Source organism: Mizuhopecten yessoensis, unplaced genomic scaffold (assembly GCF_002113885.1).
Source record: "Mizuhopecten yessoensis strain PY_sf001 unplaced genomic scaffold, ASM211388v2 scaffold4443, whole genome shotgun sequence".
NCBI lineage: Eukaryota > Metazoa > Mollusca > Bivalvia > Pectinida > Pectinidae > Mizuhopecten > Mizuhopecten yessoensis.
Window position 1 is genome coordinate 145,809 of NW_018405549.1, and position 20,437 is coordinate 166,245.

The following is a 20,437-nucleotide window of genomic DNA, read 5'->3' on the forward strand; positions in this document are numbered from 1 at the left end:
ACAGTGAGTCTAGCTAGACGGATGCTCTACCACATTGAGCCTCACATCGACCAAACAGTGGACTACCAACTTTGTCAATGAAGTGTAGACAATAAACTATCAACCAACCAACCAAATATACAGACTGTTATACTTATCTTGATTAAACATCAGACTCCTGTGGTATGATGATTTTTTCCTTTTTTACTGGATACTCTTTATTGAGGGTGTATCATAAATGGGGTCACATCTACCATATGTAACTGTAACGGTGATAGGACAGTTAGCTATCCGGTTTTGTCCGGCCCAATGACTGAGCAATCGTATCACGAGTCAGTAGGATGGTATGGAAAATATTTAACAGGCCATTCACCATTGTACCACAAAAAGACAAGTCAATCATCTTGTCTTGTCCTTGTCAGTTTGTTTTGTCGTGCTAAAAGATCGGCAGACATTTGAACGATTTCTCACTTGCCATACTCAACATGGCTATCAGTTATAATCAGCTAAGGGGATCTTGACAATAAAGAAGAAACCAATTAAGTACAGTATACTAGGCGTTAGTGCTTGAAACTTTACCTGGATAGCACACTTTTCGTCCCTTTACTGCTAGTTGTTGTTCGGAACTTTATAGTAACGGACATAATCATTGTAACGTAAAGCCGCGGCACAAGAGCACCCGAACAAGTTATTGAGATCTCGCGATATTTCTGTGAGCCGAGGGATTTATCATGGCGGCTAGCTGTTGTGGGGTGAAGAAACAAAAGCTCAACAATTCGATGCCATCGATTTGTTGTAATGGCTCCGCAGTTCATCCGAATACCTTCAAAAATGGTTACAGTGTAGCCTGTCGCGACATGTGTTACTTCTGTTTTGACGTTTTGCACAGTTATTTGCATAATTATGATCCGCCCAGAAACCCAGCTTTCACCAACGATGCATAGTAAGTTGTACCAAAACAAGCCACAGGGTTCATCCAAAAACCGTCTAATTACGAATATTTCCGTGTGGATTTTATCCGTGTTGTACCTGGCTCTTGTAGAAAAGAGTTGTATGTATCGATATAACTCAAAATAATGTAGCCATGTGAGATATTTCAGTCATGAATTGAAAAAGTTAACGAACAACAAAGGAATTTATATTTATTATTTGGGTGATTCCATTCGCGTTGCGGGGAGGAGCAGTTGTCAGTGTGTATACAAACAAACCTTCTGCTCCACGAAGTAACCTTTGGGTATTTAAATCAGTCGTCCGGATCACCCTTCTTTCTTACCTTATTTAGATGGTCTATATTCGTATAACAAGCAAAGCCCATTGTCTAAATGACATTACTTAACCAAACTCCTGATTATATTGGTGATTTGAAGGCAGTGACACTGACAGCTGGTTATATCAGCTGATTCAAGACTTAAGAAACAGATTCCCATGGCATATTGTTTATAAGAAAATGATAAATTCTGAATTGAGTTGATTATGGGATTCCTTTGTTAGAATTTTAAAGTATGTAAATTCAATGAATTGAAATATTTTCATTAATTTAATTTCAATGAGAATCCTGAATGTTTACATAAATTTTAATAGGGTTGTTTTTGTTTTGTTATATGAGTCATATGCTTATGATAATGTATGTAAATTTAGGTGACAGTACCCAAATCGGATCACCAAACCATCATTTTATTAAATCATTGAAAAATCTGAGGAGGAATTATCTCCATATTTGGTGGTATCAAAGGAAAAATATTGATGGGTGTTCTTACAAACGAAATTAGCACCCGGGACTCACTTGAGATATTTATAGAACGCTCTGAAGTCACAAATCAGCGTCTCCGATTTGCGAATGTCAGAACCCAAATCAGATCAAGGCTTGAATTTTGCAGTATCTTACGCTTCAGATGAATATTTTTTGTCCGGCATATTAACATTTTATGATGACATTTAGAATTTATACGACAAAAAGTATTTCTATAGTGTGCATTTATTCCTATAGTCCAAAACTGAATACATAACTTAGTCGTCGCACATGCCATTTTTTAAAACGTAATCAAAACACTGACATTTGAGTTTGAATTACGTTTTCTTGTGCTATTTGAACTTAAAAACTAAATCATCTGTACACAAAAAATGGTGCATGGCTACCTATATCTATTCTAAGATTACATCATTGTTACAACTGATTTGCTGACACATTTATTGATTTATAAGTATTTTTGCAAAAATACTTCCGATTTGGGTACTGATCCGATTTGGGTACTGCCTCCTTAGGTCTGTTAGCACATAAAAAGAATTTGAATTCAAACTCTTCTTTATAAACAAATACATATGATATATCTAGAGTTTCTCACTAATTATTTTTCATTAAGATTAATTAATATCTAAATAAGATGATATAGAAAGACAATATTTCATACCAATATTTATATTTATATAAGGTTTATATACTTTCAAATATACAATATCACAGTACTGGAGATTTAATTTGTTTATATTTCAACTTTACATTTTTATACTGGTTTCTTTTCAAACTAGAAAAGCAGGGAGTCATCTCTTAAATGTAAATTTTCATGAATTGGTTTGATTTTATGGTTTATTTTTTATTTTTTGAAGTTTTTCAACAGTACATTAAACATAGCACATTATATTTCAGTCTCACATACATTCAGAAAAACAATTAATTTCTGTATAAGTTTGAAAGAGGATACATAGAACAATATAATATTATATGCATTATATTGTAGTTGAGAAACAAAAAATAAAAAAATGAAAATAAAAAATAAAAGTTTGACTATTTTTACATGCTGAAACTAGGATGTTAAGTGTTAATTATGTATCATTGTACTGTTTTAGAAGAAGATAGGAAAGAAAAGAGTAATAAAGAGAGGGAGGGACAAGAAAGAAAAGGAAGGTTGGAGAGGTGTCGAAGGATTTGACAAGGGCTTATTGTGACTTGTTCAATTTTGCGTCAATTTTTGTACATGTATAGACTTTTAACAGGAATTACATTGGTACTATATTATTATAATTAATTTACATTTCAGTTATATGGCCTGCAGTAATCTTTCCCATTTTTCCATTCCCTTTTAAAATTAGCGAGATAATTTTCACCATTACCTACGTATACAGCAATTAATTTATGAGTATTGTAAATGTCTTTCATTAGGTTTTTTTAAAGCTAAAACTGATAGATCAGTTTGCAGACATCTAGCCTTATAAATATATGGTTAATGATAAGAAGTTCTAAATTATCAACATTGTTTTTTTCTATCATAGAAATCAAAGATAAAAGATTCTTTATTAAAAGCAAACTGAATTAATAACACATCTAGCAATGATTCAAAATTTGTTAAAAACACTTATACTTCTTTACATTTCCATAATGCATGGACAATAGTTTCTGTGTCAGTTTTACAATGAAAACAATATGGACTATTAACAAGACCTATTTTATAAAGATATGAATTAGTAGTTGAAATTTGTTGATTGATTCTAAATTGAAGCCATATAGTTTTGTGTTTTTAGCTCGCCTGCCCTAAGGGAAAGTGAGCTTATGTCATGTTATGTCATGGTGCGGCGTCCGTCATCCGGTGTCGTCCATCAACTTTTCCTTTAATCAACTTTTGAAAAACGAACAGGCCTAGAGTCATGATATTTGGCTGAAATCTTTGTTGGTAGGAGCCTGACAAAGTTTGAGAATTAAAATTACCTTGACCTACTTTCAAGGTCACAGGGGTCAAATATGTTAAACACTTCAAACAACTTCTGAAGAAGAACTGAAAGGTATATAATCTTCATATTTGGCTGGTAGCTTCCTGGGATAGAGCCTGACAAAGTTTGAGAGTAAAAAAATGATCTTGACTTTCAAGGTCACAGCGGTCAAATATGTGAAGCGCTTCAAACAACTTCTTCTAAAGAACTGAGAGGTATATAATCTTCATTTTTGGCTGGTGGCTTCTGCGGATAGAGCAAGAAAAAGTTTGAGAATGAAAATGACCTTGACCTACTTTCAAGGTCCCAGGGGTCAAACACTTCAACTGACTTCTTTTGAAGAGCTAAAATGTATAGAATCTTCATAGTTGGCTGGTGGTTTCCTGGGATAGAGCCAGCCCGACAAAGTGTAAAAAAGAAAATGACCTTGGCCTACTTACAAGGTCATAGGGGTCAAACATATCAAACAATTAAACGACTTCTTCTGAATAATCTTAGAGCAAAGTTTTATAATATTTAGCTGGTAGCTTCCTGGGATTGCGCCTGACAAAGTTTGAAAATGAATATATAATGTACACGTGTAACCTAGATCTCCTTATAAGGTCACAGGGGTCAAATATGTCAGACATCTTTTTAAGAAGAACCAAAAAGCAAAGAATCATATAATAATATTTGGGTGGTAGTTGACGTTTCAACAGATTGAGCCAGCAAAGTTTGCGAGTGAAATATTTGTAGTACAGGATAATATTTAATTAGAATATTTTGCTATGACTGCTTAAATATTCAAATGAGCGATACAGGCCCTGTGGGCCTCTTGTTCATTTATATAAAACTTTTTTTTATAGTCTACCTGCTATTGAACCAGATGCTATTTTATATATTATATTTAGTAATGAATTTGGCCTCCAATTCTTTAAAAACTGCCTTGGTTTGTCTCCCTTGGGTAGACATATGTAATTATACCCTGTCTTTGAGTTATAGTTAATTTTCCATTCATTAATCCGTAATTGCATTGATAGACCTTATTATAAAAGGATTTAATTTCACCCAGAAACATTTTAAAAATTCAGCTGTAAAACCATCTGACCCAGGATCCCGGAGATTGATTAAGAAAGAAAGTGTACCTTAAAATATGGGGTAAATGAAATTAGGGGCACGGAAACAATATACTATAAATGTAAAACTTTGGACTGGGGTACACTGTGTATTTAAATTTAAAGTGGAAACAAAGTCAAAATGATTTAATAAATTGATACTATGTCATAGATATAGAATGCTACTACATAAAAGTTAAACATTTGTGCATTATTTTTCAGTCCATTGTTTGTCACATGGAAAATAGGTAGTAACCGCCGCCTGCGAGGATGTATAGGGACATTCTCTGCCACCAACCTTCATAGTGGCCTCAGGGAATATGCTGTCACTAGGTGAGTATTATCGTTATGTTATGTACAGTAGTTTCTGGGACTACTCCATCATAAAACAAGTAGGAAGAATAAAGATGTACGCAGTTTTGTCTTGGGAAATGAAGTATTTTGTCCTGGTAGAGCGTCATGATCGCAATATGCCTGAATAAGTGTATCACAATATAGTGCAATACATATCCCAATATATTGTCAGGGAAAAGATGCTTAATTTAAACAGTAATTATTTTGTTGTCAGAATTATAAACTGAATCATATATCATATGCATCATACAGATTTAAAATTGTTAGGTCATCTGAGACAAAGTCTCATGTGACCTATTCTAATCGCCTTTTGTCTGTCGTGCATCTGTAAACAATTTACATTTTCGACTTCTTCTCAGAAACCGCTGATCCGATTTCAATAAAACTTTGCAGGAACCTTCCTTGGTCAAATATGCACCAAAATCGTGAATTATATGGTTCCCACCCCAAGGGGCTATGAGGGGCAGGGCTAAAAGTGGCTAAATTGGCTTAAATTTTTAAAATCTTCATCTCCTGACCCAGATATGCTGGAAACCAATGCTCTTCAAAGGTGGAAGGGTCTTGAGGTACTTTATCAAAATTGTGAATTTCATGACCCTCAAGGAAAATGAATTTTTTGGGTATATTTTGTTCATTTTCTACTGGAAATCATTCAATCTTGATTTACATTATAACCATGAGATGACAGTTTGATAGTTCAACATTTTTAGCTCACCTGGCCTGAAGGGCCAAGTGAGCTTATGTCATGGTGCGGCATGTGGCGTCCGTCCGTCTGTCGTCCGTCCGGCATCTGTCCAACTTTTTTACTTCTTCTGAATAACCAAGAGGCCAAGCTGGGTGATGATATTTGGCTAGTAGCATGCTGGGATGAAGGGCTATGAAGTTTGTTCAAATGAATGACCTTTGCCCAGATTCAAGGTCACAGGGGTCAAATATGTTAAAATCTTTTCAACAACATCTTCTGAATAACCAGAAGGCACAGGTTGATGATATTTGGCCAGAAGCATGCTGTGGTGAAGGGCTACCAAGTTTGTTCAAATGAATGACCTTGTCATTTATTCAAGGTCACAGGGATCAAATACGCTCATAACAACTTCTTCATAATAACCAAAAGGCCCAGTTGTTGATAGTTGGTCAGTAGCGTGCTGGGATTAAGGGCTACCACATTTGTTAAAGTGAATGACCTCAAGGTTACAGGGGTAAAATTTGTTTAAAATCTTTAAACAACTGCTTCTGAATAACCATGAGACCCAGAATGTTGATATTTAGCCAGTAGCATGCTTCGATGAAGGGCTATCAAGATTTTTTAATTGGATGACCTTGACCCACTTCTTGAGGTTACATTTAGTAAAAATATGTATAAACATTTAAATGACCTAGTTTCAATAAAAAAAAGGATAGGGGTGGGATATTTTTACAGTTGCATCCTGAGATGAAGGGCTATACAATTTGTTCAACATAATAACCTTGTTCAACTTTCAAGTTCACAGGGGTGAAATGTTTTTAAACCTTTTAACAGGTTCTTTTGAATGACTTTTAATCATAAATACTTATATTGTGCCTGTAGCTTAATTTCAAATCACTGTTAAGGTTACAAGTGTGAGATGTATACCAGGTGAGCGATGCAGGCCCATTGGGCCTCTTGTTAACCCTATCTCATCCCCAGGGGCTGAGGGGCGGAGCCCAAATGGGGTCATATAGCCAGAAATTTCAACAGTCATTTTCTCCAGACTTAGATAGGCTGGAAACTAATACTCGTCATAGATGGAAGGGTCTTGATTGAGGTGCTTTATCAAAATTGTGAATTTCATGACCCCCAGGAAATAGAGAAAAATGATACTTCTGGGTATGTTTGGTTCATTTTCAATTGGAAATTATTCAAACTTGACAGACATTATAACAATGAAACAACGGTTTGACAGTTTGGGCCAGGGCCTGCCCCAAGGGCTGAGGGGTCGGGTTAAAAGGGGTCAAATTGGCTTAAATTATCCAGACCAAGATATGCTGGAAGCAAATAATCTACATAGATGGAATGGTCTTAAAGCACTTTATCCTCTCGGGATGGGGTCAAGTTTACTATAGGAAATATAGGAAAATGATACTTTTGGATATATTTGGTTCATTTCCAATTGGAAATCATTGAAACTTATAGACATTATAACTTTGAAATGACAGTTTGATACTATGATAGTTTGGGCTGACAGAACCACTATTTGTACATAGTACATATATATATATATACTACCCAGTCTGGCAGATCTTTCACACTACTTTTTCATTACATGTAGCTCAATGCAAGAACTTACCTTTGTTACAAAATCATTAAAATGATTTCTTTTTCATTTGGCAACATCGGTAACATCTGTTTTTACATAACTCAGGTGACCGTTAAGGCCCATGGGCCTTTGTGAATTGTTTTTAAACCAACCATTGATTATGAAATTACAACTGACTACCACCTCTAATGAAAGGCTGATTATGCATGGTTATTGGCTTATCTATGTGCAAGTAATTTGCAAAATTAATACACCTAGTGGATACATAAAAATATGCCTTTGAAAATTATTGTGATACAGTAACATTTCATTTCTGTATTCCAATACAATCATGAATGCAATATGCTTGTGTATTGCAATATACAGGTTGAGTGTTTTTATATTTATTTTGACAGCCCCGATAACTCATAAATTCTTCACGGTGATGTATTCCAAACTTAAGGGATCATGTACATGTATACTATTTAACGTTATAATAATATTATCAAAAAGCATAATCCTTGAATTTTGAAAGTTAATTGATTGCCCAACATCATCGGATACCTAGCTATGAATGATTTCGCTTCGGTATTCACTCTTCACCAGATCTAGATGAGTGAGTCAGCTGTGGGTATGCCGCAATGATGGTCTGGGGGAATACTTGGATTACCAGCAAGTATTGTACACTGCTTTCAGAGAATAAACTGCAATTATATATACGATTATTATTATATATTATGATTTTTTATTCTTCTTTGTATTGCAGTGCTATGAAAGACAGCCGTTTTAGTCCGATAACCAAGGACGAGTTTAGCAAACTGTATGTATCTGTGTCCATACTCACCAATTTCGAGGATGCCAAAGACTTCGAAGATTGGGAGGTCAGTTACATATGAAGGAATGGATTTAAGTCACCATGCATCGGGTATCTTCTTTGTATAAATAAAGACCTTGATTTTGTTTGTAAAATTAGGGCCAAATTTCAGTTTTATCCTCTGGAAATTTTAGCTGTGTTTCCCCAAGATGACAACCCTTTTTCCTTATCTTAAACAAAACAGTGTTATGATAAGTACATCTATTTCATCATGATAAATAAGCACACTGGTGTAATATTAATTGGTTAAAGTTATTTTTCCGAGCCAGGCTGAAAGGTTAAAAATCACTTGTAGAACCAACAACAAGTGTTGTGGAAAATAGAAAAGTATATGATTGACTTGGTTGTACGCATTGAGTATCTGTTTATCACTGGGCAGGATAGACAACTTGGAATTTCTCATTTTTTACACTGCTAAGTAATAATTTAGAGAAATTACTTGTCAGTTTTGTGTGTACTGCCAGCTTGGTCACCTGCGAATTACCCTGCTATTGCATTAACTGTGACATCTTATTCTTATTTGTCTTCTAATTTAATTAGACCACATGTTACCTTTTATGCAAACTTTGACATGTTTTGTTTGTAGGTGGGGACCCATGGCATTAGGATTGAGTTTTTAAATGAGAAAGGCCACAAAAAAACAGCCACCTATTTACCAGAGGTTGCTATTGAGCAAGGTAAAATGCTTATGATATCCCTGATATAGTGTTTTCAGATCTTATGCTGTAGTGCATCATATTTTTTTTATTAAAGGAACAAAGTGAAGAATTTAATTCAAATTAGTTTGTTTACTTTAAATAACATTAATTAATTTTCACAAATGATTAACCTGCAATGGAAGTTGTATTTATTTAACTAATCATATGGAGTAAATAAATTGTTGGAAATGTGATTTTAAATGGACAAGTAAAATTTGAATAAAATGTGCTGATTTGTTACTCAAACTACTACCAGAAGACTTGAGGTTTGCACTCTGTCCGTCAGTCAGTGCTTCACATTTTCTATGACATAGCTGATAAACTCTGTAACCTACAGTTGCCAAATTTTAGATGCGATCAAATTCCACCTAAAATGGCAGAGCCTCCCTTTCTGAAATTGGTCTTGTGCCCTGCTATATACAGAGTTATAGCCCTTTGTTCACCGCCCAAGGCACTTCTCATTTATTGTGTTGCCTTCAACGTTAACGTGAGGCGACATATAGGTATTTCTTTGTTATCGTCTTTGGTTGCGTCATTTAACCAGGTTTCCGCACGATAACTTGAGTTCCCTTGGGTTGATTGAACTCAAACTCCATACAGTGTCTTCTTACCAATAGTGCTTGCTTGAGATTGCTTTTAAGGTCCGAAGGTCAAGGTTACTTTTACTACAAATAGAAAATCTGTTTCTGTTCCATAACTTGAGTTCCTTAGGGTTGATTGAACTCAATCTTCATACAGTGCTTCCTTACTAGACGTGCTTGCTTGGGATTGCTTTTTCAGGTATGAAGTTCAAAGGTTAATGTTGCCGTTACTATAAATAGAAAAACTGTTTTCTTGTGATAAGTTCAGTTCTCATTAGAGTTGCCTCTCCTATGGAATTCTTGTAATTCCTAGACATCATTTACATCAAATGAGTTTGAATTAAGTCTATACTTTAAATGAAAAGTACATATTTGTTACAATCCTGGTGAAATATAATATAGTGATACAGCCAGTTGTCAGACTTACTATATAGTGATACAGCCAGTTGTCAGACTTAATATATTTCAGATCGTGCAGCACAAAATTCATTATTACACGCTGTGAAACAATTATAATGTATCACCCTAATAGCCACAAATCCTTTTTGGTTGAAGCTTATTGGTTTATACATTTTTCTAGTGGACGAATCGAATCAAGAATATATTTAGAATATCATCATTTGATGCTATGGTAACCAGATTTCTTGGACGTTCTTTTGTCTACTTTTTGTTGGGTACACGTTTTTTGAGAAGCAACTTAAATATATTAATGTGTTGTAATTGATAAACATGAACACTGTTTAGTATATACATATACACAACATATACACAACACATGTAGATAGGCTTCTAATGCCAGACACCACACACAGGTTTATCTGACGTTGCAGATATCACTCATTTAGTGCATGGACTTGAACACATCAACTGGAGCGCTTTGTGCACTGCCTGAGGGCTGTTTTCATTCATTTCTATTATATCTTGAGTGTTATTGCTTGTAAAGCATATATACTTAAGCTGCTTCACATATAGTCATAACAGTAAAGAGTAAATTTTGACATGATACAGTGTTGTCATCTATTTTGATGCCACACAAGAATCATTATGACTGTCAGAAATTCACAGCAAAGACAAAAGAAGCTGTTTCCATTGATTTTTCACAAAGTGCAGATTTGCTTGTTTCGAGTTTATGAATAAATAAATTTCATTTAACTCTTCTCGATTTCATTAAAATATTTCTGAAACTTGCTGTTCAGCTCATTTCTTAGAAATGATTATAATTTATGTAACAGGAACTAGATATAAATCCTCTGATATTAACAAATGAGTTATTTATATTTTACAGGATGGAACATAGAACAAACAATAGACTCTCTACTCCGCAAAGGTGGCTTTCGCGGAACTATAACAAACGAAGTTCGTAGGAATTTACGATTGACTCGATATAGGAGTGAAAAAATAATGGTAGCCTATGGGGACTATGTGGGCTCCAAACAAAACGGCCATGCATGATGATAGCAATGTACAGCAATGTCTCCTGGCAGCAGTAGAGGACTACCAACAACATAGGCGGACAACTACTCATTCACCATGGAATATATGTTGAATATCTGTAAAATCTCGTACAAATGTAATCATGCGACTTGTGCCGAATATGTACATGTTGTATTACAGGCTTCAATATATGACATGTTTCCAGAGCCAGGGTCCCTTGATATTATGAGTTTAGATTATAAAGGAGCCATCAGAGATACTAATAGCCCCAATAAAATGCATTTGTTTTTAAGAAATTAGTCATGTGATGTAAAAAAAAAATTAAAAAAAATGAATAAGATGTCCGATGGCTGCTGGAAATGGCCTCATTTTGGCTTTGTTTTAGTAGCCGTTGCCCCAAAAGTTTTCTACAGATCCATGTGCATAGAAGTTAGGGGTCAGATAGCTTCTGGAAAATTCCCTAATTTAGTTCCTCTTTAGTACTGAAACAATCATTTATTTGTCTGTGAAAAGTTTCACTTTGAGGCCAGTTGGCTCCCACAAACAAAATCGAATTGAAGTCTGTATTTTGATTTGTTCATTGTCAATAACATTAAGACAATTGCGTATGCATGCATATATATGTAAGTTGCATGTACATGTAGCAATGCGTGTGTTTGGGTGCGATATCCATGATTTTTGTGAATTTATGTAAGATGTTTAATAGTTAATAATGATAACTATTACAAAATCATTGGAAGAACTATGATCTGTAAACATTCACATCTCCTATCATCAACGTCTTCCGACGTAGTATTTCTGAACAGTCACTGATATATGTAAATACATTTTCCTGGAAAGTAAGGGACAGTCATCTGTTCGTTTGACAATTAAAGGGACATTACTCTTTGTTCTTTTCGTACCGCAACATATCAAAATAAAAAAAAATGAATAAAATTGTTTGAAATTAAAAAAGTGAATGAAATTGAAGGTCTTAATTCACAAACTCACATTGGACCATTTTTTACCATGCAAATGTTATTATAGTCTAGCATATGATATTAGTAAATAGACTGTTTAACCATTTAGCTATGTTTAGAAGTATTCCACTGTTATAACTTACTGGCCTCTTCCTATGCTAACAAGTATCAATATTTTTTAATTACTGTTATTTGAAATCAGGATATGGAAAGACATTCAGTAGGCCTACCAATGTCAGAAAAAAACATATATGCATACCATCATTTGGAGGATTTTACGCTCAATTTTGTACCTATTTGTATAACACGCACTAGAAGAATGGTTGTAGAGGCTGACCAATATTGAGAAACTAACCCTTTCACCCCGATGTAACTTAAGTAAACCATGCTTTGATCTTGACGAGTCCATTATGGTCTACATTGGTGAAAGGGTTAAGCTTAAATAACACTTGAGGATCCTACTCCAAATTAGTCTCATCCATCCCCCGTTCAAGCCATTTGCAGCCTTTTTGCTATTTGATAAAACATCGGAGACGGTCTCAGGGAAACATCAATGTTATCTGGCTGTTCTAGGTAGAGGTAGAACCGGCTTTTGTGTATGTGTGTAAGTTATAAAGTATCTTTGTGGCATTTAAAATTAGAAATACTATAGAATATATATAGGTTTTATGTAGCTTACACTTTCATACCTTTTTGTGTGTATAATTTCTGACAAAATTGTACAAAAAATTGTTTTCTGATAATCTACATAAAATATCAATATTCTAGGGTATAGAATCAATCAGTCTAGACTAGTTTTGTGTCGTCAATCTTTGACAATTGTCATCATGAAGTAAACTTTTTTCTTGAAATCATTATGCACATTTCTCGAATTGTCAGCACAACAGATACATGTAAAGGGTACTAATCCTTGCACATTAGATCATTTATAAGAGATAATATATATATGTCCACTCCCGGCTTTTTCCCTCTTAAAAATTCGATTTCTGCAAGCCATGGAGTCGAGCCAAAATTTGGTTTAACTGGATTAAAGATCACAGTGTTAAAAAGAATGTCCTGGATCTTTGGATGACCTGCATTCGTTATGATATAGAGTTTTATGAATCTTCTCACTTTGGTTATTTGGTTTTACAAATGATTTTGGATGTTATAGAGCTTGCTATTGGTCCTTTGGGTCTACCGATGGTCTAGGATGTTATTGATATTGGACATTTGGCTCTACCATTCATATGGAATGTTTCAAATACTGTAATGTCATTGGTCATGCATTCAAATTTGTCCAGTTATATAGAGGTTTTTAAAAATATTCTTTAGGTACTGACCATTGGTCAAGAAGTTTTATTTGTTCAGTGGTCCTCTCGGCAGATGGACTGTAATAATTCTGAACACTGTTACTCAACCATTTTTATGTTTCTGGTTTATTACACGTGATTTGTCGTTTTATTGACCTGTGGTGTTTTTTAAGCTTATCACTGACAACTGTTTATATCTATCACTACACATAACTTTGGCTTGTTATTAGTACATTGTGTGTCAGTCTGTTGTTGCTGTTGTTGTTGTTTTAAATGATACAATTTTGAATTATGAAATATATGCATGGTTTTATGCGAGTTACACTCCATCCCATCTTTGCCCGACGTATTTTGTGTGCAGTTGATAATCAATATGAGAAGTTATTAGCGGTATAAATGTTGCCCCGTACTAAGTATTTGCCAGAACGTTGATTAACATTTATTAACTCATTCACCCCTGAAGACACGAATGAACTCCTCCAATTCAATGGCTGGAATATTTCATTATGAAATTTCAGGGGTGAATGAGTTAACATGTGCAAAATATCGCCCATAAACACGATTGACACATATTTGTATACACACATACACCCTATACATGTTCCGCCCACAAGTCATGTTTGGAAGACACTTGTATTATGTAAATGTCTGTGGTGCGTGGTTTGTATAGTAGAAGTCATCATTTTGCATTGCTGCCAGAATATTTGCTGTACATGCAAAGTTAGGAACATCAGTTTTCAATTCTACACTATGATAATTATAGTGATTGTCAATTTTAATGAAAAGTGAGTTTTATTTGTTTTGTAACATGTATTTAGCATGGAGTTTAAATAGAGGGAGGTACTGTGTTTTAAATCTGATACATTTGTAACATATATGTGTTTGCTTAGAGAAAATAACATTGTCATTATTGCATTTTTCCGATATCCATAACATGTATTTAAATCTTAACCATTCATTACAAATATTAAAGCAGATTTTACGTTTGTGTACAATAAAACCTTGTTATACTGCCACCGTTTTTGGAATAATAAAGAGGGTTGCTGATGTTTCAGGAAATTTAAAGAAAAGTTGTCAGGAAAAAAACAAAATATGGGCATTATAAGGAGTTTGGCAGTATGTTGAAAGAGGCGTACCAAATGTTTTAAATTAAAAAGGGACATTGAAATAGTGATCGTAAAAGAGGTGGCAAATGAAACAATTGACGTTATACTGAGGTTTTATTGTATCTGTCTAAAATTCAAGTGCAGTTTATGGGTTTGTGTTCAAAGGTATATTATCTGGTGACTGTCTATGTAGGAAGGAGTTGATCGTTTTGCATGGCTGTCTAGCTTCAAAAGTTTTCCAGACAAATCTAAATTACCGCACATTGTGTGAAGAACTGTAACTAAAACTTCAGATATGATACGTCGAGATTTTAACATGACATGTAAAACTGTTGGTAACATGATGCTATATATACTGCAATACTGCAATGGACATATTATATCATCTTAATATGTTTCGGTAAAGGCTTTGTCACTTTAACCCTTTCACCCCTTATTAACTTTAGTAAACTCTTCCATGCATTGATCTGGATGAGTCCATTATGGTTTATAGTTGTGAAAGGGTTAAACAAACAAAAAATCAAGAAGATAAAAAAGATAAAAGTACAAACCAGGTGGACTTATCCTACAATTTACCATCTTGAATGCACCATTGTCTCACCTGAACTGCCTCTTGTATGGGCAGGAAGAAAAAAATACATTTTAAAGATAACATATAATTTGTATTTCACTTGATCAGCTGTTATGCTCATCAATGTATATGTACATGTTTCAAGTACATAGGACTATTTATGCAAATTTTCATGAAAAAGTGGTTTAGTTTGGGATAATTGTGTCTGGAAAGTTATATTTCTAGATAATCTGTATTTCTATTAACATTTCTTACCAGACAAATTTAAAATATGGAAAAAACTATTACAGAATTTTATACCATATTTCAGCTTTCTTCAGAACTATCTAGCGGGTTTTTTCTTAATACAATGTATATATAACAGTAAGATATTAAAATCAGTACACTTTGGTAACTGCTGATGCAATGAGGGGGATCTTTTCACCAAACAGAATATATGTGCATTAAAGATTAGGTTACTAAACTTCTACATAAACCTGTCCTGTAAATTGTGTATGTAATATGCATATATGATACAAACACCCTCTTGAAATAAAGTTAGCGTGTTTTCAGTGTATTTGAGGTTTTACAAAATATTTCATTATTTATTATTTTCGTTTTAATTTTCAAAAGACAAACTAGCTGCTTTCTTAGAATTTGCTTTAAGTAAATATTGTTTGTTATAATATACTTACAGTTATATTCTTTTCTCAGACCTGTGAGTTCATAAAAAACGTCGTAAAAATGCAGCATTTCATCTGGGAGTAAGGAAAATCAGTATTCATCAAGACAGATTTAAGAACATTCCTAACATAGACCAAATTTAAGCTATTTAATAGATATGTGATATTCATTACATATACACACATACAAAATTGACACTGGTATGTACAGTACCTGTCAGCTATAATGGAGGATATCAAAAAATTATTTTTTTCAGATACTTAATACCTACAATTAAAAAACAATATGTATAGTTTGAAAGTAGAGAGGGGAAAACAACATTTTAAATGTTAGTGAACGGAACTATTCACCAATAATGTTTTGAAGTTTTGTTCTCGACCTCCTCTGTATGACGAGGTTGAGTTTATCATTACGTATAAGAACACACTTCCTACCCAGTATTTGCACTGTAAAGGGTAAAAAACAGGGAGAATATGGATTACTGTATATCAGTGAAGATTTAAATTTGGACTTTATTGGTGAAAGTGAATATATTACACGGCAAGGATGTTCTTGTTCGTCATAATGTGATGAAATTTCAAAATGTATTGCCAAATATAAGTTCTATTCCATATGTAAGATACAAATATAATGGCTACTTTTTTTAAATGGTGAATATATAATTTTGAAAAAAAAAATCCGAAACATTGACTAATTTGAAAAGACCTTGTAAATATCATTTCTTATGACCCGTATATTTCACGAGTGTATATGTACAATTGTATGACAAAAGGGTATTGATGATATTTTGTGTGTATGAATACGTAAGATACATTGATTACTGGTACTTTATATATATGGTGATATCTTAGTCATTAAATTTGAATTTATAGATTTTAACATCTTTTTGAACCTCTCATCATTTGAAATTTCATTGACTTTTAATAGGATACTTGGGTATAACATAGCCTTTTTCATGAACTGGCTTTTCTATAAACTTGCATCTCTTCACCTTTTACCATGCATACTGTACATGTATACTGGTGTAGAGGTGTACGAAAGCATGCATGGACAATTCTTTGATTAAATATTTTTAGCATCAAAGGTTTTAAGATTATAATTGAAAATTCCGAGTACACTGTTTCTGTTTAAAGAAAAATTGTTTTGAACAAAAAGTGATTGGCAACCAGTTCAAAATGTAAATGTTTTAAAAAATGAAGAAAAAAAATGTGTATGCATTTCATTTAAGGTTAAAAAAATGAACTGATGAACACATTTTAAATTGATTTCCATTTTAGTACATACATTGTTTTAATAACATTCCATCAAATGAAAACAAACAATATAAGACTATGATCAAAGCCATTGTCAGTCTATCATAATGATGGTATCTTGTGTCGACCATTTCCTGAAAAGGCTCTGCTCGATTTGTAGACTGGAAACACATCTTGCTTGACCGGGCAATCACTCATTTACAAAGAAAAATCAGTGGTACGTGCGAAATCAATAAGACCGACACATTCCAAATTAGACTAGCACACAACAAATCGAGCAGAGCCCTAACATTGATTGTTGAATGAAATAGAACTGTGTTCCCTTCTCTCCTTAAGTCGTACCTAGTCGTGTTGTCATCCGTGTCTTATATTGGAATATGTAAACTAGAAGTATGTATACGCTTGTGTTAATAGAGGTATGTAGACACTGTGTGTTGTCAGGGGATGCATTTAACCGACGTCTTCTCACAGAGGTTTGTCTGGCAGTCTTCTACCCGATTAACAATTCAAAGATTTGAAAACGTGTTCAGTCATGTTTTCTTTAATCTGAAATTCAAACTGTAAGGGTGTTTAAAAACCTGTTGCAGGCTAGCGCTGTTGAAAACCATTTGACCTAGAACTTAATGTGATCATTTTAGCACACCAGGATTATTTCAGTCATATCCAATCCTATGCTGATATTTGAATAGGTACAGACATTCGATGTTGAAATATTGTGGGTTCTTTTCTTTTCCTTTTTTTTTTCTTTTAAAGAAATTGACCAATCACTGCTGGTGTTCGAGAATTTGGTTGCAAGGCATCACATACCACTCATGTGACCAGGGTTTTTACACACTGACCAATTTTTGTGAAGTGTCCAGATTTGCTAAGGTCTGATCAATCATTGTGATGTGTCCATATTTATTAGACACTGACCAATCACTGAAATGTCGAGGGTTGCAAGGCTGTTACCAATTAAATAAAGTGACCTGGGTCGCTTAGAATGGTGAGGTACCCAGGGTTTCTAGGTTCTGACCAATCATGATCAATGTGAGGTACCCCAGGTTGCTAGGCTCTGATCCATCGTTGTGAGGTACCCAGGGTTGCTAGGTTCTGACCAATCATTATGAGGTACCAAGAGTTGCTAGGTTCTGACCAATCATGATCAATGTGAGGTACCCCAGGTTGCTAGGCTCTGATCCATCGTTGTGAGGTACCCAGGGTTGCTAGGTTCTGACCAATCATTATGAGGTACCAAGAGTTGCTAGGTTCTGACCAATCATGATCAATGTGAGGTACCCCAGGTTGCTAGGCTCTGATCCATCGTTGTGAGGTACCCAGGGTTGCTAGGTTCTGACCAATCATTATGAGGTAACAAGAGTTGCTAGGTTCTGACCAATCATTGTGCAGTGTCAAGGATGGGTTGGAAGGCTCTGACCAATCACCACCATTCAGATTTGATAGACTGACCAATCGCTGTGAAGTGCCCAGTGTTGGGTGTAGAATTGTCATCACCACCACATGCCTTATCCTGTGTGTATGTATGTATTTAGTATGTTATATCACTGTTATAATCAAAAGTAGAGGCAATAAAGAGAATGTCAACTTATTTTTGATGTGTTTTTCTTTTTCTGTTTTTTTCTGTTTTGGTTAAACGTCATTTGCAACAGCTAGGGTGATATGAAAACAGTTGTCGATTGATTCTTCCCTACTTATGGTTACTCATACCTTGACAAATATGATCCCTTGACTGATGAAATGTGATTTATCTACTTTTAATCATGTAAGTGAAATGATCAATAGATAAGAATTTGTTATACCCCTCTTCCAATTAGCCTGTGATATATAGTATTCACTTTGTTTGTCTGTCAACTGCCCTCTGTTTGACCTTACACAAATAATGGTTCATGGAGCATAATTAAGATGGGATATATCACTTCTCACTGTATCCACTCGAATCTCGAGCAAAAAAATCACAGTAACTATTAACTTGGTATCAAGGTTAACGACTCGTCCACTGTTAAACCTATAGCCCCTCCCCCATCTCCTATATTCTCCTGGAATAACCAAATTTAGTACATGTATAAAGTATATCCACAGATGGCAATATTTACCCAAAGCAAGTCAGTGGACCTTGGAATCAAATGTAATTCAACACAACAGTAGTGTTGTCCTTCTGAATGCTGATCACAAATGTGGAATCACAATATTTCTGTTAATAAGAACATCTTGACATATCTCTGTGAGCTTTACAGGCCCTCTGTGCCCCTTGTCTCGAGTTTTCCAGTGAAATGAGCATTCCATTGATTTCCTAAAACGAAGGTCACTACCTGTATCGTCTAAGAACATAGAATAAGTAATGGTCCAGTTGATACACAATAAAACGAAGGTCACTACCTGTATCGTATAAGAACATAGAATAAGTAATGGTCCAGTTANGTAGTGTTGTCCTTCTGAACGCTGATCCCAAATGAGGAATTCACAATACATCTTGACATATCTCGGTGAGCTTTACAGGCCCTCTGTGCCCCTTGTCTCGAGTTTTCCAGTGAAACGAGCATTTCATTGATTACCTAAAACGAAGGTCACTACCTGTATCATGTAAGAAACACAGAATAAGTAATGGTCCAGTTGATACACAATAAAACAAGAACATGTTTTTATTCCTTTATTTGAATATTTTATGCATCACAAAAATATCAATAAACATCGTAGTTTTAATAAAAGTAATAGCAAATCCACATCTCATCCATCTTACAAAAATTACAAGAAATAATCTAAGCAATTATCTCTACTCAACATGTTTTTAATTTAAATCGACTATTCTCTTGGTATTGGAATATAGCTTCCATCTGTTAATTCTATACAACAGTATGTATGAAATTGATTGTTTTTAAGTCTTGACGAATAAAATAAACCTAAAATATTAGCCCAAAAGTTCTAAGGTAATATTAGATTTTTTTACCAACTTTAAGACAATAATTTTGATTTCAAATACTTACTGTAGGCTAAAATGGGTCAAATTATACACCAGTCATTTTGATAAATAGCATTAAATATCTGCACAGTTCTCACAACCACTCTTGGGATGCTATTGTTGACCTTATCATTAGCTTATATGCTAAATTTTTAAATCTATAATTTGACCTTCAAATCTTAAGATTCAAAATCTTGCAAAAGGAAACACTTTGGAAAAAGTTTCATTTTAAATTCTATACAATCAAACTCTTAACAAAAGAAATTTAGGAATTGCAGTCCTAACGCCTCTCTGTCAAGAGGGAACAATATCTAAAACTATGTATTTCAAAAAGGATGCGACATAGATCTGATTACTTTTCGCTTAGCAATACTGGAGAAGGGATTTTTTTCTGTAGAGTATCATTCCATGGAATTTGACGACACCCTATGGTAATATCAAATTTTTCACTTCGACTCTTTCATTTTCTTTTTTTTTAAATTAACAAAAAAATATCAAGAAGAAATGTTTTGACTTCAAATATGTCTACTTCCTGTCTTGTATCGATCAATCTGGACTCAATCTATAGTGTCAATTTTGTTTTCACGTTTAGTCATTTAAAACATTATTTTACATGAATATATCGGTAAGCTATTAGAGTGACATTCACTATTAACTAAATCCTGT

General features: G+C 34.2%; 1 protein-coding gene and 1 long non-coding RNA gene across 2 annotated transcripts; both read left to right on the forward strand.

The window, feature by feature from the left end:
- Window positions 1-648: 648 nt before the first annotated feature.
- On the forward strand, window positions 649-11,292 carry LOC110449051 (AMME syndrome candidate gene 1 protein-like). Its single transcript, XM_021495625.1, has 5 exons — window positions 649-922; window positions 4,998-5,108; window positions 8,151-8,265; window positions 8,845-8,935; window positions 10,823-11,292. Exons 1-5 carry the CDS (start codon window positions 711-713, stop codon window positions 10,987-10,989), a joined length of 696 nt encoding a protein of 231 aa, XP_021351300.1. The 5' UTR covers window positions 649-710; the 3' UTR covers window positions 10,990-11,292.
- Window positions 11,293-14,851: 3,559 nt separating this feature from the next.
- LOC110449052 lies at window positions 14,852-18,403 on the forward strand. Its single transcript, XR_002462812.1, has 2 exons — window positions 14,852-18,045; window positions 18,166-18,403. It is a non-coding gene; the product is annotated as an uncharacterized LOC110449052 (long non-coding RNA).
- The last annotated feature ends 2,034 nt before the right edge of the window (window positions 18,404-20,437 follow it).